This window comes from Durio zibethinus, chromosome 23, assembly GCF_047325235.1.
Source record: "Durio zibethinus cultivar Kanyao isolate XHJ-2024 chromosome 23, ASM4732523v1, whole genome shotgun sequence".
NCBI classification, from domain to species: Eukaryota; Viridiplantae; Streptophyta; class Magnoliopsida; order Malvales; family Malvaceae; genus Durio; species Durio zibethinus.
Window position 1 is genome coordinate 3,191,080 of NC_143184.1, and position 22,805 is coordinate 3,213,884.

At 33.5% G+C, this 22,805-nt stretch overlaps 4 protein-coding genes, 1 long non-coding RNA gene and 1 pseudogene across 10 annotated transcripts; 2 read left to right on the forward strand and 4 right to left on the reverse strand.

The window, feature by feature from the left end:
- The first annotated feature begins 62 nt into the window (after window positions 1-62).
- Window positions 63-1,121, forward strand: LOC149512099 (uncharacterized). Its single transcript, XR_016332845.1, has 2 exons — window positions 63-702; window positions 786-1,121. It is a non-coding gene; the product is annotated as an uncharacterized LOC149512099 (long non-coding RNA).
- A 916-nt stretch (window positions 1,122-2,037) lies between these two features.
- Window positions 2,038-3,374, reverse strand: LOC111313365 (germin-like protein subfamily 2 member 4). Its single transcript, XM_022914032.2, has 2 exons — window positions 2,853-3,374; window positions 2,038-2,769 (listed from the first exon to the last, which is right to left on the reverse strand). Exons 1-2 carry the CDS (start codon window positions 2,959-2,961, stop codon window positions 2,222-2,224), a joined length of 657 nt encoding a protein of 218 aa, XP_022769767.2. The 5' UTR covers window positions 2,962-3,374; the 3' UTR covers window positions 2,038-2,221.
- Window positions 3,375-4,620: 1,246 nt separating this feature from the next.
- LOC111314008 (protein phosphatase 2C 32-like) lies at window positions 4,621-10,098 on the reverse strand. Of its 3 annotated transcripts, none has more exons than XR_016332572.1 (4): window positions 7,396-9,733; window positions 6,606-6,719; window positions 5,155-5,415; window positions 4,621-4,883 (listed from the first exon to the last, which is right to left on the reverse strand). XR_016332572.1 is itself a non-coding variant. In XM_022914954.2 (4 exons), the coding sequence occupies exons 1-4, from the start codon at window positions 9,589-9,591 to the stop codon at window positions 4,768-4,770; spliced, it is 2,691 nt and encodes an 896-aa protein (XP_022770689.2). In that variant the 5' UTR covers window positions 9,592-10,098; the 3' UTR covers window positions 4,621-4,767. The 3 variants fall into 3 exon arrangements, 1 of the variants encoding a protein (XP_022770689.2); XR_016332571.1 differs by having other exon boundaries at window positions 5,155-5,522; XM_022914954.2 differs by having other exon boundaries at window positions 5,155-5,419; window positions 7,396-10,098.
- A 4,165-nt stretch (window positions 10,099-14,263) lies between these two features.
- Window positions 14,264-16,985, reverse strand: LOC149512100 (uncharacterized; annotated as a pseudogene). Its single transcript, XR_016332593.1, has 3 exons — window positions 16,531-16,985; window positions 15,780-15,947; window positions 14,264-15,344 (listed from the first exon to the last, which is right to left on the reverse strand). The product of XR_016332593.1 is annotated as an uncharacterized LOC149512100 (transcript).
- A 301-nt stretch (window positions 16,986-17,286) lies between these two features.
- LOC111314014 (uncharacterized) lies at window positions 17,287-19,705 on the forward strand. 2 transcript variants are annotated; one of them, XM_022914966.2, is made up of 8 exons: window positions 17,605-17,779; window positions 17,860-18,054; window positions 18,189-18,330; window positions 18,433-18,521; window positions 18,629-18,683; window positions 18,820-18,905; window positions 19,313-19,480; window positions 19,576-19,705. In XM_022914966.2, exons 1-7 carry the CDS (start codon window positions 17,726-17,728, stop codon window positions 19,466-19,468), a joined length of 777 nt encoding a protein of 258 aa, XP_022770701.2. In that variant the 5' UTR covers window positions 17,605-17,725; the 3' UTR covers window positions 19,469-19,480; window positions 19,576-19,705. The 2 variants fall into 2 exon arrangements, with proteins under 2 accessions (XP_022770700.2, XP_022770701.2); XM_022914965.2 differs by having other exon boundaries at window positions 17,287-17,779; window positions 19,313-19,705.
- Window positions 19,697-22,047, reverse strand: LOC111314013 (uncharacterized protein C24B11.05-like). 2 transcript variants are annotated; one of them, XM_022914962.2, is made up of 8 exons: window positions 21,912-22,047; window positions 21,438-21,546; window positions 21,266-21,331; window positions 21,081-21,178; window positions 20,822-20,947; window positions 20,448-20,741; window positions 20,288-20,353; window positions 19,697-20,079 (listed from the first exon to the last, which is right to left on the reverse strand). In XM_022914962.2, exons 2-8 carry the CDS (start codon window positions 21,493-21,495, stop codon window positions 19,927-19,929), a joined length of 861 nt encoding a protein of 286 aa, XP_022770697.2. In that variant the 5' UTR covers window positions 21,496-21,546; window positions 21,912-22,047; the 3' UTR covers window positions 19,697-19,926. The 2 variants fall into 2 exon arrangements, with proteins under 2 accessions (XP_022770697.2, XP_022770698.2); XM_022914963.2 differs by having other exon boundaries at window positions 21,438-21,503; window positions 21,912-21,984.
- Window positions 22,048-22,805: the final 758 nt, after the last annotated feature.

Sequence of the window (22,805 nt, forward strand, 5' to 3'; positions counted from 1 at the left end):
TGTTGATTCATGTGACGTATATGAATTTCTGAAACTACTATTATGTTTTGATGGATGAATCTTGACGTACCATGTAAAAGAAACTGCCTTTTATAGCATTTTCTTGTAATTGTCGTAGGGGTTTCTTCAACTACAAGTATCCATGAATCACACGTATTACATGAATGACACAAATGCCTTGAGTATTTGGTGGATTTTGCCGTGCAAGCAAATGCCACAAATGTAATTACTTCAATTTCTTTTCTCTACACTTGTCTAATTAATCTCTTTACTCGTTAAACTATCTCTTTAATCAATTTGTAATTGATAATGGGTTTTTGGCCAAAAAAAAAAATCCAACATTCAAATCTTAATCGCTTTCTCTCAGTCACAATCAATTGCATTTAAACAAAAACAAAGATAACAAAAATAAATATTTTGAAAGGATTAGGTTTTAAATTTAACCCACAACAAAACAAATCAAAACAAATCTCCCTCATCTTGGCCCTTCAAGGCCCAATAAAATGCAGCATCCACCGGCCCACGGTATCTTTGCCAAATTTAAACCCTTTTCATCTTAGCCCACCAAATTGATATTCACTCTAAAGACGAAATAAAATAAAATTCCCGCGCATTCCTGAATTCCCAAATTTGAAAACCGAGGGATTTTGTCCTAAGCATCTTTCAGTTTTCGATTTCGATTTCGCTCTCCCTTTCTCTTCAGTTTGCGTTTTTTTATGGTTTATTCGATAAATTTTACTAACGAAGAACTTTTTTTAATCAAATTTTCCTTTTTTTGTTGGTAGGATACATAAAGAACAGATGGAAAAATGGGAGGAAGAGATCAAGGAACTGAGGTTGGCAGATGCATCAAATGAGGAGGCTAGTGGAGTGTTGAGTAATGCTCGTTTCTTACTTCAGAATCCTGTTTTGGATTCTTGAAAGGTAAATTCTCTTATGTTAATCCAATTTCAATTCCAATTACATTTGTTCTTTAAACATGGAAGTTCAGTGAAATGATTTCCTGAGGTTAGATGGTTTCAAGAATTTTGAATGGTTTTTTATTGGAATGTTCGGAAAAGGTAATTGCTGCTTTGTATATGGGTCTCTATAAGTGAGAATTTGCTCATCCATTACTATTAGGTTTCGGTTGTTTGGCAGAATATAAATTTCGAAAAATAATTTTCTTGTTTTTAGGTATTTGTTTGACAAAAAATTGATTAATAAGTAAAAAATAATTTTCTTATCAATAAAAAATGAGATTATTTTTTTGAAATTTATTTTATGAATTTGAAAAAAAAATATTTTTTGAAGAAAAATTGTTTATGAGTAAAATTATTTATTAATACTTTTAAATATAATTTTATTTATAAATATAATATTATTTATTTATATTACTATATTATTATAATATTTATTTATAATAATATTTATTAATATATTAATTATTAATATAATATTACTTATGTTAATAAATAATTTTATTTTAAGTATTTTTATATTAACATAATATTTTAATATTAAATATTATTATTAAAATATAATTATTTTTTAATTTTAATAATTTTAATAATAAATCATTTTAATATATTTTAATAATAAATATTTTTTAATATTTTAATAATTATATTAATATTATTTTAAAAAATGCAATTTTTTTAAAAAATAAATAACAAAAAATATTTTTTATTAACTCATTTATGTAATAAAAAATATTTTTTAATTCAAAAAATATAAATATTTTTTAAAAATTATTTTTTCAAAATTAATTTTTACGAAACGAAGGGAATATAGGATAATTTAAAACGATAGATTCAAACGCGTTTTATGGGACAACGTCAGGCCTGAGTGTTATGCCATTGGCCCATTAGTTCTAATGATTGCAAACTTATTTGTCTTTATGAATTGATTTTCAAAATAAAAAATTGACCTTACAAAATATGAGTTGGCAAGCAAAAGTTATACTCTTTGACTTATGTGTTTATGATTTAAATTTCTCAACCATGTGAAAATGATAGTACCACTGTCATATATCTTGTTTGTTTGGGAATGTGAAAATAATTTAAATCATAAACTCAAATTCAACCATTATTATTACATATAAAATGTTGGGTTCAACCCATAGATTTACTTCAAAGTTTGAAAAATGAATACAGAATTCATACAAAGTAGCAACCTCAACCAAAATGAGAGCCAGGATTTGATGATATTCCCTTGTCCTCCTCGAACTCAAAGGCTTCCTTTAGCTTTTCTTGGGGGCAAGCTTGTTTTTGATTTTGTTGACTTCCTTGGTCCCAATTTGGAAGGCTTTGGTCAACACATTGTCTGGCACTGGGGGTGTTGAAGCAAACAATGTTGCGGCAATAGATTGAGTTCCAGGCAATTGGCTGTTGAATCCTGCAATCACGGAAGCTGGCTTGTCACCATTGTTCTTCTGGAAATGTACCAGACCTTTGGGGAAGACAAAAATGTCGCCTTTCTTGATGGATTTGGAGATCAACTTGTTTGCTGTAGTGATGAATCCAACATCCAATTCACCATAAAGAACAAAGATGATCTCAGTGGCACGTGGGTGGGTGTGGGGTGGGTTAAGGCCACCAGGTTCATAGTCAATGCGGGCAAGTGACACACCAAGTGTGTTGAGCCCTGGAATTTTCTCAACATTGGCTAATGTTACCACTGATCCCACTGAATTGTTGATGACTCCTGGGTTGGCTAGACCGCTAAAGAAAAAATCAGCTTCCGTAACATTTGCCTCGTCCTTGCATGGAAACCCATTCACCTTTATTCCTACAAGTTTATATACATTAGACGTTAGATAATTCCTGGTCAAAGAAAAGAAAAAGTATGCGTTTAGGTTAAAGTTGTTATACCTGCAGCCTTATTAGCTACGCAGAGATCCTGGAGAAGATCAGGATCAGATGCAACCATGCCAAAGAAGGCAAGAAAGACGAAGAGACATACAAAAACCTTGGCGGCCATGAAGACAATTACAATCAAAAGAAGCAAAAAGGGACGATTAATAGACGGGAAAAAATCAGAGAAAAGTTTTTGTTTTGATTGTTGGAAGAGAAAGGGGCAGTCTGGTTCATATATAGAAGGAAAATGGTCACGGATTGGTTGGAATCAGGCCTACTTCAACTTTAACACAAAGCAATTTGTTTAAATGCAGTACAAACTCAACCATCTTTGACCCCATGGGCCAGCATTCTGGACTTTTCAAGGGGACAACATGTAACGAACAAGGAACCAAGAAAAATTTTAATGCACTAATAAATAGAGGAAAAAAAATGATTGGAGCTTGGAAACTGCATCATGAAAGATCAAACGTGTTAGCAAATTAAAGAGAAAAGCTTTACATGGTGGAGAATTTAAAGTGGAAAGAACAGCAATCAAAGTTTGGCGGAGGGGAGTTTTACAGGATAAAGATGTTTTCTGGCTTTTGGGAAGTCAAAAGAGCGAAAAGCAAGACATTTTTGCATCATGCCAGCACCTACCACAAAGACAGCGATTCCCGTGAGTAGGGAAACAGGCCCTTGGGATGGGACGGCGCTACTAACACTTTCTTTTTCTGTCAAGGGGTTAATTCTAATGATTTAGATATTTGCATAAAAGAATTCATAATTAAGTTTTTTAAATTTATTTTTCGAAAATATTTTGTATTATTGACTGATATTATTAGTGAAAAGATTGACGTGATAAATATTAATCAACAACGTCACATGTCATTATGTTATTGATTGTTTTTTAATCACATCAATTTATTATTAACAAAATTACTATGGGATAAAATACTTGATATAAATAAATTTTGGATGATTACTCGAAAATTTTTTTGTAAGTAACAATTGTGAAAAATGATATAATTCATAAGCAAATCATTGGATAACCCCCAAATAAAAAATTTACCTTCAAAGAAGGTTTACTTAGATTTGTAGATAAATAAATAGAAATGGGTTGGTTTACCAGCTGTTGTTGCAGTGGTTGAATTGTCCTATCTGCAGTAGCTTACCTTACAGTCTTTTACAAGATCCTTGGCGCTTAGCTCATGCATAGTTCATTTTAGTTCTGGTTACGATAAGCTTTAGATAAAGCAATTAGCTGCATCTTGACTTCAATGACAAGTGAAGCAAAAAATGCTCATCTTCTTCGAAAAACTTCTGGCATATAAAAAACTAATGGCAGAAACGGATGTCGACGTACCACAGTCGATCTTTCGCGTATTTGACAGAATACGGTAGTCTAAAAAACCGAATTAATTGATCGCATCAAACGTGAAAATTTTAAAAATAATTCTTCTTTATGTAACATTTAACGATTCTCATTACCTATGATATTTAATTATTTTTAAATATAACATTTAATTTTTATCAAATATGATAATTCTGATATCATTTATAAAAATCACATTTATTTTACAAGATATTATTTATTTTGAATCAATAATTTTACGATTTTATCTTACAAAAAATATTTTATAAATTTAAATTTAAATATTTACATATATATTACACATTCTTTTACGTTATGATTTTTTATTTTATAATGAAACAATTATTTTAATTCATAAAAGCTTATCAACAGTCGATCTTTCACATATTTGGCGGAATATGATAGTCTGAAAAACTGAAAATGAAAATATGGGCATGAAAATGAAAACTTCCTTGAGGGAAATGCCGAGACTTAGGATTCTCATTCATTTCTGAAATGCATAAATGATTTACCCTTGCTTGAAAAAGTGTAAATTACACACTGTTGAGGCAATATGTAAATGTGACAAAAAAAAAATCATCCACAAGATCTCCAAATTCTTCCCTCCAAGGAAACAACCATAACAGAAACATCATCATGATATTTCCGCCTATCTCCATGAGGTATGTCAAGCAATTCATGAAAATCCATTCCTGCAAAAAATAAAAAAAATTCCATCAGTAAATGTACAATATTAAGTCATGGTTTTCAAAAGATTGCATTATATAATTCAGAATGCTGATTGAAATCCAAATCCATCCCTTATTGAAGTGGGAAGAAAAAAACCAAGAAAAATGACAAAGTTGTATTTTGCAGTTTCTTTTCACAGCAAACCACATTGATTATGCAGCTATGTGTAATCACAAGAATATAGCCTTAACTACATAAAATATAATGGAAAGACAATATATTCGATAATTATACCGTTCTTCTTGGCAGCACGGGATAGAAGCTCTGCAACGAGGTACTGTGCAGGATCACCTTCAGGAACATTTTCCATGAACCATGTAACATGGGCAACAACCTCTTCGTTGCTGAAATACTGGTAAAGTCCATCAGATGACAGTACCAAGAATCGGTCACTTGAGGAGAGTCGATAGTGAATGACAGAGGGAATGCAGCTAATGTAAGGAGCATTTCCCACATAATCAATTCGAAACATCTCTAGCAGAGCTTCATTACAAACTGGCTGCACCAAACAAGTGAAATCAACAGAGAACCAATCCTTTCAACATAAATGAAATAGCATAAAAAGACGACAAATAAAGCAGATGGGTCTTCATAAACATGGCCTGCAGCAAATTCGATGAAAAGTTAATGGCATTCCCAGCTTTACCTCATGTTTTACTTCACTATAAAGATGTAGTCTATGAATGGACTAAAAGGAAGCTACTAAAATTTAGGGCTCATGATTAACTGACATCCAAAAACCTTCAGAACTAATTTTCAAAGCACACTGCTTAAGCGTCTTCTTTTATAAAATATGTAATACAGTAATTAACGTTACATATAGTTTCACTCATCAAGCCAAGAAACAGGTATGTGATTTGAATGTCTAACTGCCAGAAGGGGCTTGATGAGATTACTAGACGTTATTTGAGGAGGAAGGGCAAGAGAGGGAGGTAGAAACTATTGATGGAATGATTCTCTTAGAAAGAATTTAAATTTGATTGAAAAGGATAGAGCACACAAAACTTGGCTATATTTTTGCTGACAGTTTAAGTGGTACAATGTAGGCACAGCAACAGTTGCGGGCATGTGTGTGTTTGCATGCATGTGTCAACATATACAAATATCTGAAATGAAGTGGTAACACTGTATCAGACTTCTAGTGGATATGTTTCATCATATGTAGACAGAAACACAAACAAATTTCCTACCCGAATTCCTATAGACCTGCCTTTCAGTGCAACATCTGAAAAGAATTTCTTATTCAAAATTCATTTATTTTGCACCATTTAACCTATCCATTTGACATAAACCAATCAGTTACCTGCTCTCTTAAATTGCTATGAAAGGCTAAACTAAAATCATCTCACGTTTTGAGTACCACAACTAATAGAACAATCATTTTTATGCATCCAGTAAAAGATTTTACCCAAATAGATTTAGCATGTTAATAGTTAAAATACCCAAACAAATTCTTGTTATAACCAAATAATAAATGGCACAACAGGTTACCTTGCCTGATCAAGAAAAGAGAAAGAAGCAAAAGAACAACCAAGAAATTCTGTCGGATTGTATTTATTTTACACAAAAGCATAATAGTTTCTATTATTTTATCTTTTCTACTGGTTATTCAATCTCAAATGATAGAAAGCAAGAGTCGGAAAAAAAAGACAAAAATAACAGTTAAAGATGCTAGCTCAACCAACCTTCTTGAGGAAACCAGCACCAAATGCTCTAGTGACTTTCAATTGCCCCTTCACCCTATCATTTGAAATGGCTTTGTCATCAGCAGGATGTTCTGCCTTTATTCTTAAGATTTCCTGCCATAGACAATCAAAAACAAGTGATTATTCCCTAAATGACTTCTGAATTCATATCTTGTTTTGCCATATATAAAAACTTGATGACTTTTACTTTTAGTTTCCTGAAAATTATAAACAAACTAATTTTTTAAGCCATCATCAGGCAACTAATCAATTGAATATTTAGTTAGTCATTCACATTGAGTACATATCCATGGATTTTGGCCATTTGGCAACACAACCAGGCCAAGGCTGCTAAAGGAGGATAAGCCCACTATGTGAGTAAATGGACCACCATTTTTTCAGTTCATCAACTTACACTGCCTAGCCAGCAGTGCTCTTTAAAGTGGAATCTATCCAGTTAAGATCAAAATATCAAATAAGTGGCAGAAAAACAAAGGTGTTTGAAGTGATCTGATATTATAATGCAGATTTGACTGTCAATTGAGACCAAACTAAATACACAAATGCATAAAATATTTCATTAAATTATGATCACTCTAGATTCAAACGTCATTCCTCCTATACATCTCATGTGTCATAGACATATTTTATCACTGCAAGTTGTCTCAAAAAGAATATTTTCACAGCTTAAAAAGACATAATAGTGATGAATATCATCAAAAGTCCAAAACAAATAAAATTCAATATATGTATAAATTGAGTTGAGCTTGTCCGTAAAACAGTAGCAAACCTCTTCAATACTTGTGCTGTGGTCAGTGGAAAGCTGAACCGCCTTCATCTTCAATCCGCAGATAGAGATGTCTCTGTTCTTATTTATTATGCTAACTTGACCGTGTTGGCTATGCATAGGAGACTCCTCTGAAATTCTGTCCAGCTCCAAACGCACTAGGGACTCTCTTGATCTATTTCTATGCTTTAAATCATCCTTCGCAAATTTTGGATTGGGGTGGCGATCATTTGGTCTTTCTTGTGCCAATATCACACGGCTATCCCCAAGGTTCAAGACATATACATCCTGGTTCTTCATTAACATCACTAGAACACATGATCCCATCAAAGCAAGCTCCGGGTTTGTGTCAAGAGCCCTTTCCACCATTTCCATATAAGCCTCTTCGGTAGTTTCTAGTGCTCGAGCCATCGCTTTCAACACAGCATCATGATCAACAACTCCAAACTTGCACCTCCTAATAGGTCCTGAAGATTCAACTATTCTCTCATCCACACAAATCTCTTCTCTGTGCCAATCATAACTCCAAGGAAAAAGCTTCTTCCGTAATGACTTCTGCATCCTATATATTTTCCGTATCTTTGAACCAATCAAAGATTTCCTTGTAGTCTGTCTTTGCCCCAACATGGAAGCAGTTGCAGCACTTTGATTATCAAAATCAAGCCCAACCCCACTATCTTCTCCAGAAGTAGAAGGATCTTTGCCTCGTATGTTAGAACTATCATCTTTGGAATTTGATGAGTTGATGCAGTCTAAATTATCTGAAAGTGGTTGACAATTGCAAAAACGCTTTCCTTGTCTATCCGTTTGTGAGATTAACAAAGAACCTTGACCATCCCTTGACTCCATCTGAAGTAGCTCATATAGCCGCCTGCTTTTCCTGCCTTGACCAGCTAAGTTTGCAAGTGGAACAAACTCACATTCAACCCCTAAATTGAACTTTCTACAATTGGATAAACTCCATTCCACATTGCCCCTCACATCATCATTTTCCTCGGCTATTTCATTATTAGAAGACTGACCTTTGATATCTTCTCGATTAAGCAGTTCCATTACGCTAGACGATATTTCTTGATCTGAATGAGAATTTGACTGATCTTCTTCGCCGCACTCTAAACCAGTATTGGGATTTCCACTCTTATATATTTCAGGTTTTAACGGATCAATTCCGGATTTATCTTCATAATCCCAGAATAGTCCTTCCAATTCTTTGTCTATGGCTTTGTAAAGATGGCTCATCAGAAAATCTGGGGCATCAGGGCCACTAAAGCCATCATATATCCCAATAAACAGCCATCCTTGCTCTTCAGAAAGCACAACATGAACCCGATCTTCACCAGCCTTTCCATGAGCCCATTGCAAGTTGTGACTGTTTTCATATTCCCCTTCAGATGGCCCCCCTTCAAAACAATTCCGAGAGGGTTCTGATCGAAACTTTGGCTCCTTAGCATGCCATGCCAATTGGGTCACCGGGTGCAAGAAAAATCTTTGCATCCAACCAGAGCCCATTGAATGCTTTGAAAAGGTCCTTTTCATTGGTCCACTAACACTTCTCATGAAATGCTGCAAACGAGGTCTTCTACGACCACGTGCAAGTGGAGCAGAGAAATTGGATTTATCAGTAGCATCAAGGGGTCCAGACATCACACCCTTCTCAATTGGTCCAGACATAAAACCACCTTCCCTATCTAGAGGCCCTGAAGCAAACCCTCTCTCAAGAGGTCCAGACATGAACCCGTTAAGAGGACCAGATCCATGATGAACTGGCTGCAAAGGGATCGCAGCAAATGAGGAGGTACTCTCAAATGATGCAGCAGGCTCTTGGAAATCAGTAGCAAACATTGCACTCTGATTACCAGTTCTAGCTGTAGAAACATTCGCACTGACAGACGCACCAGAGATGGTCCTAAATGTGGTTTCTGGAAAGCACTTACGCGGTCTTTGTAGTCCTGAGGGATCCTCTATGGTATCATGTCTAAATGACCCACTCAAAGTCTCAGAATCAAAAGTACTTGAATCAAGGGTAAACCTCTCAGAGTTTGATGGAGTAATGGCAGGAGAGTCAAAAATCGAAGGCCTGACATAACAAAATGAATGGCCTAAACCTTCATCCAAGGGCTCTAAAAAGTCTAAATCAACCCCACTTTTGCCATTAAACGGCACAAAGCAACCAACAACACGAGAAGTCCCATTACCCATTTCTCCTTTCTTTATTAGGTACCCCCTAAAGAATAAACCTTTGATAAGGAAGGTTTCTATGACTTAGCACCAGAAGCAAATGCAAAACAAAAGAACGCAAACCAAAACGCCAAAACCCAATAAACCCGTTAAGCACCCTATCACTATTCTGATAACTTGGCATCATAAAATTTAGCAACTTTGCAGCTAAAATTAACAAAAACCCAAGTCTTTCCTTAATAATTAGAATTGAAAAACAGTATATTTGTAGGCAGAAAAAGCAATAACTAGGAAGAGTGAAAAATGTGACGATCTGACCTTAAAGAGTGGGAGTTGAAGCATGAATAAACCAGTGGATCGAACATACCCAGCAAAACAGATTTACTGGAGAAACAAAGGAACAGTAAATGGAACACATCAGATAAAAACAAAGAAACCAAAATTTAAGATTTTCTTTTGTTGTAGAATCTGACAAAATACCCATAGTAAAAATTAAAAACAAAAACCCAGATTGAAACTACCCTTCCCTACCCTGCCTGTGATTGAATCATGCAACCACGTAACAACTGTTTAAAATTAAGACATAAGTTTATACAAATAAATATATTTATTATATTTAGAATATACAGTGTATTTTAAATGGAAAAAAAAAAAAAAAAGGAGAGATTTTTTAGTGCGTTAAACAAGGAGAGGGAAATGGAACTGGAGAGGGAACAGATGGAAGTTTGAGGTGAGAAAAAGAAGAGTGAGAGGAAATGTGGGTATTAGTCTTTGAGAGATATTAAAAGGAAAAAAAATTAAAATTGGGATTTGATTTTTGATAATGAAGAATCAAAGTTCAGTTCATCAAGAAGGTCTCTTTCTTGGGGTTTTCAAACGGTTCGGGAGGGTAAAAACTAAAAAAGAAAACGAAATTAAAATTAAAAAAGGGAAAATATTTTATTTTATTATTTTATTTTTATAACAACTTTGAAAAGTGGTGACAGTTATAACATGGTTTTGGTTTTTCATTTTGTATTTTTTTATATATTTTTTTTTACTTTTAGTTTAAATTTTTAAAATTTTTTGTTTCAAATGATTGGCGATGTGTATGCCTGTATGGTCTTGTTGGAGTCCATAAATAATCATACTCATCAATAAATTTAATGGGTGGGGGTAAAGTAGGGTCACCCCTCTAAAAATTAAAATTAAAAAAAAATCTTTTCCTTTATATTTTATTTTATTTAAAATTTTTATAATGCGATGATAAGTAATTGGCTTAGGAATGTTGTTCTGTTCTTTAAAAGATTGAAACCAAAGAGAGAAGATACGGGAATAGATCATGACAAAGCCTTTTATAGACTCCAATTTCTATTTTTTATATAAATTATAATTTCAATTTGTTTTTTTTTTAATTAATAAGTCTTCATTGAATAAACTATAAAGGTTTCATTTTAAACTAAGTGGTCTGACTAATTAGCCAACCCCCCTTTTTTTAAGTGATTTAAAATTTTTCTAACACCTTAAATTTTGTTCAAATCCATAAATTTGCTTCTTCAATTAATGATCTCTTTACTATAGTCAAATACCAAAAAAAGGGTTTTTTTTATTTATTTATTTTGCAAACTTCATTTCATGATCTTACTTACCATTTGCATTTATCATCTTTGCTTTGATTGTCATCTTCATTTGTTTGATTTTAAGATAACCTAAAAGTAAAATTTTAATTTAATTGATTCACATATTATTTTTTTAAAATAATATCTAATAAATTTATAATTTATTTTTATTATTAAACTATCATCTGAATTATAAAATATAATTCTTAATTTTAATATGATTATTCTTAAATAATAATACGTGATAAATAAATAATATTTTAAATATCACATTATATATCATGTTAAAAAATTTTAAATATTATATTAAATATTTTATTATAATTCAAATTTTCTTGTAATATTATTTTTATAAATAAAAAAAAAAAACCTAAAATTAATGAAATAGCTAAAACGTATTAACCCCGTGTGAACGATGATAATATAAGTAAACCTATAATTGACTTGTTTACATGCAAATGTTTGATGGTTACGTGCTTTGGATAATATCATGATTATTAGTAGCTCGTCGTCAAATGAAAACGCACGCGCATTTTAAAGAAAATACGTGTTTATAGTTTGACTAAAAACAGTTTCGAAAGACATTCTCAAGACAAGCTGCTTGCAATCAATGAAAATGTCAGGAAAACAAATTTTCCAAAATGAAAATGAAAATGAAAAGAAGGATCAAACCCAAAACACAATATCAAAACAATTCAATTAAGGTATCCAGCCATATAAATCAATTTGGTCCCATGAGATTAGGAGCATTAAATGCCTTATAAATCGATATAAACCATAATATATTATAAATCATAATATTTAATAAATTAAATTAAATAATATCTTACAAATTAATATAAATCGTAATACCTAACTCGATCAAAGGATGCCAAATACATATCTCTAAACCTTACATTGTTGACTAACTAAACTAAATGCACTAGTTGTGGCCAAAAGAAAAAAAACTAAATCCATTATAATATGATGACCAAACCCTCCTTCCCCAAGTTGTTTTCCTCTCTTTTTTACGCCAATAAATTAATTACATTTTATTGGGATCATTTCTTTTTGTCCATGATTTGTGTCTATTAAAATACATTATATTACTTTGGTAAATTCTTCAATAGAATAATGGCACTTGCATTAAAAAAAAAAAAAAAGGGTTGAAGTGGGTATCTCTAAACCAAAGTCTAGGCTAAGCCCACAAATTAATCGTTGTATGAAATCAAATCACAAAAAAAAAAAAAAAAAAAATCCCCGAAAGTCTAATGTGGTTCCCACATCCTTCCGAAATCACTCTCCAATTAAATAATTACTTCAGGGTGAAAAAAAAAATTTTAATTACTTTTTTAGTAGTAATAGGTTTTTGGATTTTATTCTATATATTTTTTTAACTTTTAATAGGATTATTTATATTGAACTTAAAAAATTTATAAAAAATTATTTTTTCTTAATTTTCTCATAAGATCTGAAGCTAAAAAGTAAATTTAAGTTATCTTAAATTTGGTTTGGTTTTTCCAAATCCATTTATGGGTTGTGTTAGTTGATTATGACTTGCCAAAAGGTCATAGGTTTTGACAATTATGTGGCTATGGATCCTGATGATTAAGTTGAGATCATGTCATAAAATAAAACATTACTTTATTTTTCTAAATGGGTTTTATTTTTATAGTGGATTTCCTCTGCCCAAGTGTCTCTATCTAGAAAAAATTTCACAATCACAAATGGCAGAAGAACGATGATTCCATCAAATGATTATTAGTCGGAACCATTTTTTCTCAATAGAAAAGGAGTAATCACCCAGCTGGTTGAATGATTAATTTCTCACTAGGTGAAAGAAAAAAAAACAAACGAACTTATTTCTTATTATTCTAAGTGGAGAAGAAACTGCGAATGTTTCTGCTATAGTGAAAAAAAAAAAAAAGAAGGGACAGACATAGAAGGAGAGAGTAAAGCAACATGGGAAAGTGCCAATTATAAAATTTTTCTTAAAGCAAACAGGATTCATCATATGATTATATTATTGTTTTTTTTTACTATAATAAGACATCATTGGATTTAATTGGTTTCAAAATATTTTTTAAGAAAATTTTAAAAATAAATAATTTTTTAAATTTTTTAAATCAAAATAAAATAAAATATATTTAATAATTATAAATAATATATCTAAAATAATTTTAATAAATAATCATTAATAAAATTTAAATTTAAAATTTTTTCATCAAAAAATATAAATTTCGATCGATTAAATGATCATTTGTTGATTAAGAAAGATGTACCTTAGTTTTGTTTCTTACGGGTACTCTAGTACGGGGCGACAGTATCCGCTTTGTGACAAGTCATTCGCTACGTGCCCTAAATTATTAACCCTAGTCCCTAATCTATTGCCATTTTCTTCAAACATTATCCGACAAATTCAATTTTGATGGCTTCCAAACAAGGCCTAGAATTCAAAGTAGTCACTAATTTTTAATGAAACTTGCTTGGTGCAACTTTATTTTGGTTTTTCACCGCGAAACATGCCTACTTGTTCATCTAACTTTGACCCCCTACGTATAAAAGACAAGAATTTAGTTGGTTTCACATCTTCTCAATTAACTAGCTTATCTTAAACCAATGTACAATCAATGTTTTTTTTTTTCTTTTATAAAAAAAATCACAGTCCGGTAATAAAAATATTACAAATGTTAAGATTAATTTGAATTCTAAACAGTTATTTTTTTAAAATAATTTGATAAATCAACGTAATTAAATTTTTAGTTTAGAATCAATATTTTCAATCTTTGCTAAATATATATTTATGAAATTACCAAATAATTTCTTCTGATTCATCAGGCAAAACAGCTTGATTTAATAAAAGTGATTGGAAATTTAACTAAGAAGTTTGAAAAGAAAGAAAGTGAAGGAAAGTAAAAAAATTTTGGTGAAACTTCACCATAAAATCTTTTGATTAGATTCCTGAATATCAACACCATTGACTAAAGAAGTTGAAATCTTTTTCATTTTAGATTCCATCCATATTCTTATTCAAGCCGCGTGGACAACGGTTACTCAATCAATTGCTAATCTCTCTTTTTGTTGCTTATTGGAGGGGGCAATCTTAAGGGCAACAAATGAATTTGATTGGAAATGAAAACCAACAATTTCCTAATAATCCAAACATGCAAGTCATCTAGATTCCAGGCTCTTACAAGAGCCGTCTGCTTTGCCCCATTTCCCTCCAGGATGTCAATGCGGCAATAGTACAACAACAGGAAGATGATAAACAACAAAACCTTACAATCTTGCTAAGCAGGAAAAATATGGTGTCTGTTGTACGAATTGTCTGTATGTAAATTAGGTCAAACATGGTGGACCCACTGCTCGAGTTGTTCATGTTCTTTTGTCCAAGTTTAACATTCAACTGCTTATCGAGTTACCCTTCCGAGTTCCGACCAATCCTACAGTATTTATTTGCTGTATACATCTGTTGCAAAACTGCAAAGGTTTTTTTTTTTTATCCCTTGATCCCTTCTTTTTTATTTTTTTTTTCCACCCTCTTGGGTTTTGATAGTTCAGTCACCATGGTATTGGACTTCGTGGGATAACCTTTAGTAAAGTTTGGCCTTTACAGTCACTTTGATGTTCCCTTTAATTTCATTTCCTTGTAACATTTCCTTTGGCTCATAAAGGCTGTCCCAAGAACTAACCCAATGTGCTCAACAACATCATTATCATCACTTTTATTTTTAACCCACGAAAATGACATGAAACATCCTTACTTTTTACTAAAATTAATAATATGATAAATTAGAAAAAAAAATATTACATCCTTTAACCGGAGTGTCCATCATACTCAATTCTTTCCCTTTTCCCCAGCTCTTTCTCAGACAAGTTTTTTAAAGATGTGAAAAATGTTTGGGGTGAATCATTCTTGAATTATGAAACTTGATCTTGAATAGATTACAATTGAGTAGCGTGCATGCAGAGTTTTCTGTCCGAGCACATATTGTTAAGAGAGCTCAAAGCACTTACCACTCTCTTTGCTTCTTCACGAATACACGAAGGTTCGTCTTTATCTTGCTACAAAGCCTGCTCTCAACAAGGTGAACAGGCAACCACATCTTCGGCTTTACAGCAACTAAATACGAAAGGTTTGTCTGGGATTCTTGATAAAAAAAATGCTTTGTCCCCTTCGCATTTTCCTTTATCAAACTGCACAATCATTTAAAAAATCATTAGCTTTTGGATTATGGACCTTATATCGTAATCAACGACTAGATCAAATAATAGTTCCATACAGAACTTCAAAATTTATACTCATAGCTTTTAATGTCATTAGAATGGCTTTAACTTATTCAAACCATTACTTTTGGTGAAGTTGACACGAGTGACAACAATATATTCACCCAGCCCATGAGCCAAAACTATTTGCTCACAAAACATACGTCATGACCCTAGGAAAAAAAACAGTTGTGCAAGTAATTCCCAAGCCAAGCCTCAAGTTTCCAAACAGGGATTTCTTTACCTCTACAAGACCTGCTATACCATACAATTTGATAGGCGCAACCCTAAAGAGCAACACGTGCCAAAAACAATTTGATAGCCTCAATAACTTAAACTTAAAGGTACTTAACAACTAATTCTTACCTGTTAAATCAACCATGTTCCTTCAAAGCGTGTGAAGTCACCATCAACCATCTTAAATTGAATTTCACGCTTTTTACCGGAAGGCAAAATCTCAAGATCTTTCTCATAACAATCTGTAACTCCTTTAGCAATAAATTTCAAACCCAATGGCAAGTTTTGCTGTCCAATCTATTGAAAGAATGTAACAGAACGATTACATCAATGACAGAAGGCAATGACAAAACTTTAGGAAAAAAATCTGTATCTAGACAAAGTTTTCAATCAAGTGATGGACAAAATATCAAGTATTATAAATAAAGAACACGTTTAGCAATTTGATGTTGAGGGACATATGTCATCAATTGACAACATTTATACGCATATGCGAGCCATCAATTATAATGGAGTTGAGAAGATGGATTCACTGCAGCTCTGCGCTATCAAACATTTAAATTAATTTCGAATGAATAACAATAGATATTCTCAATCCATGTACTTAAATTCTACATTTATCCCTTTGCTTAAATCAGTGGAAACTCAAAATTCCCAGTTTTTCTTGACAATCGCATGTAAAGCTTAACATTTGCACTAAAATCCTTATCCAGAAAAACCTTCTTTTCTATTATCAAAATTTTGTGTTTGTTGCTGTCTTACTTAAGAAGCTTTAATTGAACATAAGTACAACGTTGTCAAGGTTCACATGCAACAAAATTTAGATCAAACACCAAACCGAATAACACAAATTTAAAGAAATGGGGGATGAATAATTTACCTGATAAAGACGAGCAAATTTGTCTTTCTATTCAACAATTTTGCTGACAGCAAGACCCGAATTCTCCAAGAGTTTCCTCCAAGCTTTTTTATCTCAATAAAAATACCATCTTCAGAGAATGGTTGTGTCTTCTCATCTAACAAAACAAAATTATCGTCAAAATAAACATCATCATCATCGTTTGTGTCGGATGAGGTGGCATCAGAGTTAAAACAAAAAAGGGCAGGGAGTTGAGAAGGAAAGTGAGGTGGTGGTTTTGTTGGTGAATGATGGGTTGTGAAGAAACCGTGTGGTGGTGGGGAAACGGGCGAGTGCAATGTTGGTAACAGCAGCAAGTGAGGGTGGACATGGATAGCCGGGCATGCTTTGTCTAGATTAACTGAAAGGCCAGAGCCCATTAGTCGCTTCTTTTCAAGAGCAGCAGCGTTTCAAGAGAATTGTTACTCATGACCCAATGATTTAGGCCAATCGGGCTTCCAATTTTACAAAAAAGAAAGAAAATTTGTTCAAAGATTAAAACTGAACAACAAAAAAAGCCTATGACATAAATTTGTTGAAGTAGAAGATTACTTAAATGCTCACCCCGAATATCTCTAACATAATTTTATATTTTTTAAATTCAATTGTATATATCTTGTAATAATCTTAGTATAAATGCAAAACAATACTACACAACGGCCACCAAAACTTCCATTCTTCAATTCAATTCTATTGAAGATATGACTTTAATAAAATAAAAAATTCAGCTTAGTTTTTGGCATGCAAATATTAATGAAAAGGAAAATACAAGATGATTATATGGATCGGTGACCCTTCAAAACCATCTTGAAATTAAAAGGGTCCTCATATCTCTAATGTCGGGTCTCTTTTTTTTTTCTTACAAGTCTCTCAAACGCCAAGCCCAAACAAAGGAATAAGAGAAGTTGGGCGTGAGCCGTGCGGCGGATATATTAAAGATTTTGTCGGTGAATACAATGTGCAAATCTAACCGCCCGTTACCCACAACAACACCAACCCAAGTACCCAACCACCAACCTGTACATCTCTTTGTTTTTTAATCACAGTTTGTGCAACCCGAGACCCAGAGAGCGTGACAGGCTTTATGTAAATAAACTTTTCTTTTTTTTAAGTCTTTTACTTAGTTACTGCTGGACGCCCCATAACAGAGTACTTTCCTCCATTCAACGACGAAAAAATGGCCTCCGGTTTCTCATTGCAGATGGTCCAAAGCCCTCACCTCACTTTCCAGGTTAGATTTGTTGGAAGATTTTACTTCAACATCTTCTCTCATTGTCTTTGACTTCTCTTTCATTATTTCCCAATCCACAGGGTCAAGATGTTTCAAATGCGCATAGGCTACATATGATAAATTCATGGTCAGGTTACTCCCAAACTCGAACTTTGAACTCACCTGGAAGAGCCTTAACATTGAAATTAAACTATGTATCAAGTTTCCCTGTTACCCAACTTTCTAAATCTCCTTCCTTTAAATACCGGAGAATGGTGTGCAACTCCATGGCAAATGTAAGTACTTCATTATTTGTTCCTGTAAAATGGATAAGTAATACGTCTGAAAATATGTAATTTGAAGTCTATTGGTTGACGTTTGGTTTAATGTTCGCTGTTCAGAATCTTACACGTAATTGGAATTTGTTTAGGATGTAGAGTTGCAAGCAAAAGTGACAACCAAGTGTTTCTTTGATGTTGAAATTGGTGGTGAACCTGTTGGTAGAATTGTGATGGGCCTTTTTGGGGATGTTGTTCCAAGAACTGTTGAGAACTTCCGTGCCCTCTGCACAGGCAAGCTAGGCTAAGACTTCTACATTCACTCTTTTTAAGGCACTTTTATTCTTGTTTCCCTGGTGTTTTCTTTATTAGATCAACATTTGTTTTTTGTTGCAGGAGAGAACGGGTATGGTTACAAAGGATGCTCATTTCACCGCATTATTAAAGATTTCATGATCCAGGGTGGTGATTTTACTAATGGAAATGTAAACCCTCTCTTTCTCCTCCTCTGGCTTTCTAAAGATATATTAGTACCTTTTAAGAAAGAACTTTCCATTGCAAAGTAGAAAACTGGTGCATTTGCTGGCTGCAGGGAACTGGTGGAATCAGTATTTATGGATCCAGGTTTGAAGATGAGAGCTTGGCCTGTAAGTTGTGCTCTCTCTGATACGAAGAGCATGCAAAATTCAAATTTTGGGTGTTTATGTTTGGGGTTGTTAGGTTAGGTGATATCTGTAATGAATTGCTAGCGTGGTTCTGATAATTTGAGGTTGTTATCTGCAGTGAAGCATGTTGGACCCGGAGTATTAAGCATGGCCAATGCAGGTCCTAATACAAATGGAAGCCAATTCTTTATTTGCACAGCAAAGGTGAGGTAGCTGCTGCTGCGTTATTCTTTTTTGTAGATTATTTATCTCATTGCCCTATTCCAATTTGATATCATGTTAAGGATAATTTCACCATTATATTTATTGGAATTCGTGTTTTTATGATAGTCTTTAAGAACCAAAAAGGTATAAATGTTTATTAGAAGAGTAGATTTTGCTTTGTGTTTGGAATTATATCTTATTAATTATAAACTTTGAGTTGGATATCTATTATACTTGTGCATAATCTGCTTATCGCTGAATGCTGACTGGTGCTGCTGATATTTTTGGCTAATTAATCATGCTAGCTAATGACTTGCAAATTGTAAATATTCATACACACAATTTTCTTGCTTAAGTAGGTTATTTTTTGGTTCAAAATTTGTTTTCATTATGTTTGTGTTTTACAGACTCCATGGCTGGATAATCGGCATGTTGTTTTTGGACATGTGATTGATGGAATGGATGTTGTGCGTGAACTAGAATCCCAAGAGACAAGCAGGTCAGATAGCCCTCGGTTGCCATGCAGAATTGTTAATTGTGGGGAGCTACCAATTGAGGGCTAATATCCTGTTCATGTAACCACAAGCATTAAATAATATTTTAGTGATGCTTTTTCTGCTGCAAGGTGTTTTTACTCGATAATATGTATAACAGTTAGCCTTAATTACAGGTGAGAGAATTTTGGATGATACACTGTAAGCTCTTGGCGGGGATGTGCTATTGTGCTTAATGATTTTTAGGGTGAAAGCTTGCAGATTCTATCAAAACTCTACTCTTAATGGAGCATCTGATTTTACTAATTTTGATCTATTTCCTTCCAATTGGCTTTTATCCCCATAAATTTGGGTTTAGTACATGAAATCTTAAAGATACATGAACATTTCTTATATTCTAAGTAGATGTGGATATTAGTGAGCTTCAGTCATTTATTTAATAAACTTAAGATGAATACTTCCCATGTATATAATATAACAAGGACAGTCTCCTTTCAAAACCAGTAAGCTTCAACTTGAAGTGAAATCTATGCAAGGACCACGGTTTCAACCGCAGCAGATTGGATAACTTGTTCCATCTGCTCCTCTCTACCGTCCCATATCTCAGGTATTGCTTCTTTGATATTGTGGATGCCGCGCAAGGCATAATCTGCACCTGGCACCAATACCGAGCTCCCCACCTGCCATCATTATTCTCGCATGTTAGCTATAGAATGCTGAACTGTGTTAATGGTAGCAGAGAGTACGGATGATTTATGCTTATGTTATGCTTCTTTATGTATAGCCATTCAAGATGGTGTTACTTTTCAGAGCTTTAATCAATTAATCTGTTATATTCGTTTGGGCAGGTTTATAGGTGCTGCGATTCAAAACGAAATTATAGCTTACTATAACCGTGTGGAGCCCTGCTACTTTTCCACTTGCAATGTTTCGAGCACTATCATCAAAGAAAATCTGGAAAAAGAAAGAAAGAAGGGCGATCCATGAATCCATGAATCATTTATATCATGCTAAGGGGATAGAGGGAAAAATTGTGTTCAAAGTCTACCGTTTTCTTTGGATCGACATTTGCAATCCGAATAGCAGCTTCAAAAGCTTCCAATGAGGGTTTGCACAGAACAGGTGACTTGGAACTGACACTGCTGGCATCAGTTCTGTTAGCAGTGTTGGGCTCTTGGTCACCTCCAGCAAGAACTTGATTATCATCTAATGCATCCAGGAAATCAGCTGGTTCAAGAGGAGGGTTAAGAGTTTCGAAGCATACAATGCCTTCAAAACAATCTTCCAAGCCAATTCTTTTCAGAACTTGTCTTGCATGTGCCTTGTCAGCATTAGTGAAGATCTGAAAACAACAAGAAACATCTTAGAACAGCCAATATATAGTGTGTTTTCTCAATGAACTTTTTTCTGGATTTCACTTACTATTTTCCGCTGTGGCATGGAAAGCAGAAGGTTTCTCAACACCGGATCAGGCCTCAATGTTTCGTATGGCAATCTTCCATGAACATATTCATGAAACTCATCGTTGTCAAATTCATAACCAAGAGCCTGAAAAATCGGCATTTGTGACTCAAATTTTCAGATGCACGCAAAGTAAAATGCATTTCATATAAAAAAGGAAAACATAAGAGCTAAAAGGAAAAAAAGCAGGGAATTTAGGACAAGATAAACTCTCATTCACCTTCAATCCAGCCATTGTTGTTCCATATTCCCTGTATAATTCCAAGCACATCCTTGGTACTTCACTTTCTTCAATATTCAGGTATTGCAGCATGAATTCTACAATTAAAACAAGTCAAATTGCTGATATCATAATTATAACAAACAAAAACACAAATAATCATGTTTACTTTTTTTGGGTCATACCTTCTATATTCTTGCGGCAAGCCAAATTGACACCTGTACTCAAGGGGTATAGGGTATCATCCATGTCTGTAAATCATAATCAAAACCCCATAAATCAGAAATAGTTCTAAAAGCAGCAGCTATATCACATGATTTTGTTCTTAATGAAGAGATTAATTGTGCTATAACATACCAAAGAGCAAGCATTCATATTTAGCTCCACTGGCCCTCCCAACAGCGTCCATGTTCATGAATGTACCTGTAAGAAAGTTCCCCCAGACAATGCCAGGATAAGCGTAACCCTGCAGTTATATGCACATTAGCAGTAAAGTTCTATTGATTTCCTAAATTTTAAGCAGACGAAAAACACTGAATTCAAAGAACCTTAGTGATGTAATGAGATAAAAGAATCTGAGAGAAACCTAATAAACCCATCAAGAAGAGCTATGGAAGAGCAAAGATTAAGAGTTTAGAGCTTGATAAAGACAAGAAAACCTTGTGTCTTCATTTTGAAAATGACAGCATATTCAGAAAATTCCACTTAAATTATGATGAAAGCAAGGCAATTCTGTCAATATTAACCACATAAGCCGAGAGAGAACAGTCTAAAACACTTCCAGAAGAAAACAACCTACAAGAAAACATTTAAAAAATAATAGTGCCATACCTAGACCAGTAGAATGAATGAAACAGTTCTGATGCACGATCCAGTAGTGGCTGATGGGGCCTATTTATATGAACTCAAAGATGAGCCATTCCATTTGAATGATGTATTGATGTGTGAGATTGATGCTGAAATGGCTCAGGTGGGAAGCATATTTATTTTCTTTGTTTTAGTATGATCATGAATCACTCATCAAATTTTTTTTAAAAAAAATGTATGATTCTGAATTGTTAGTTACCCTTAGTTCTGTCACCTGTCATTTTCTGTGATTGTAGCTGCTTTAGTTAGAAATCTGTCACCCCACCCTCCAATACAAAATGTACTCATTTTTGGACCCCATATAAAGTAAAATTCCAAGTGTTCCAATGCATGTTGGCCACTTCTTATCTTTGTAGATGATGCGTGCTTTGCATTGCATTTCGCAGAATGAGAATACGGGGAGCCTTTTTTTTTTTTTTTTTTTATTCTGTAAGGAGGCTTACGAGTGGCTTCAAGTTGGTCTCTGGAATCTTGGAATACAGAATATGAGTGAAGGGGCTAGCTACATATAAATGGGGTTTGAAGATGAGTAATATTCCTTTCAATGGTATACATATAGAATAAAATCTTTTCGGCAAATATCCACTTATCAAATTTAATACGAGGAAATGGCATTATATACTGGTCTAGCTATTCTTTAGTCCTTGTGCAATTTGCTTATTTGTTTTCCTCTCCATTGATTTCAACCAGGGCAAATGGGGCACTCATCACGTGGATCTGAAAGCAAAAATCTGCTTGACCTATAAGATGGATAAGTGAGCTGAATCTACCAGTTGGCATGATGAATAGAAAGGGGATAAAACCAAATGAGAAAAGACAATTGAATTCCTCAACCAAGTACAACATGCTTAAATGTGG

Coding starts and splice junctions, on each gene's coding strand:
- LOC111314008 (XM_022914954.2), bottom strand. CDS start 9,591: ATGGGTAATGGGACTTCTCGTGTTGTTGGTTGCTTTGTGCCGTTTAAT. Junction 6,720..7,395: donor ACAGCACAAGTATTGAAGAG/GTTTGCTACTGT, acceptor TGTCTATGGCAG/GAAATCTTAAGAATAAAGGC. Junction 4,884..5,154: donor CCGTGCTGCCAAGAAGAACG/GTATAATTATCG, acceptor TATTTTTTGCAG/GAATGGATTTTCATGAATTG.
- LOC111314014 (XM_022914965.2), top strand. CDS start 17,726: ATGGCCTCCGGTTTCTCATTGCAGATGGTCCAAAGCCCTCACCTCACT. Junction 18,331..18,432: donor CTTCCGTGCCCTCTGCACAG/GCAAGCTAGGCT, acceptor TTTTTGTTGCAG/GAGAGAACGGGTATGGTTAC. Junction 18,684..18,819: donor TGAAGATGAGAGCTTGGCCT/GTAAGTTGTGCT, acceptor TGTTATCTGCAG/TGAAGCATGTTGGACCCGGA.
- LOC111314013 (XM_022914962.2), bottom strand. CDS start 21,495: ATGAACATGGACGCTGTTGGGAGGGCCAGTGGAGCTAAATATGAATGC. Junction 21,332..21,437: donor ATATGAATGCTTGCTCTTTG/GTATGTTATAGC, acceptor TATGATTTACAG/ACATGGATGATACCCTATAC. Junction 21,179..21,265: donor TTGCCGCAAGAATATAGAAG/GTATGACCCAAA, acceptor TTTTAATTGTAG/AATTCATGCTGCAATACCTG.
- LOC111313365 (XM_022914032.2), bottom strand. CDS start 2,961: ATGGCCGCCAAGGTTTTTGTATGTCTCTTCGTCTTTCTTGCCTTCTTT. Junction 2,770..2,852: donor CGTAGCTAATAAGGCTGCAG/GTATAACAACTT, acceptor ATAAACTTGTAG/GAATAAAGGTGAATGGGTTT.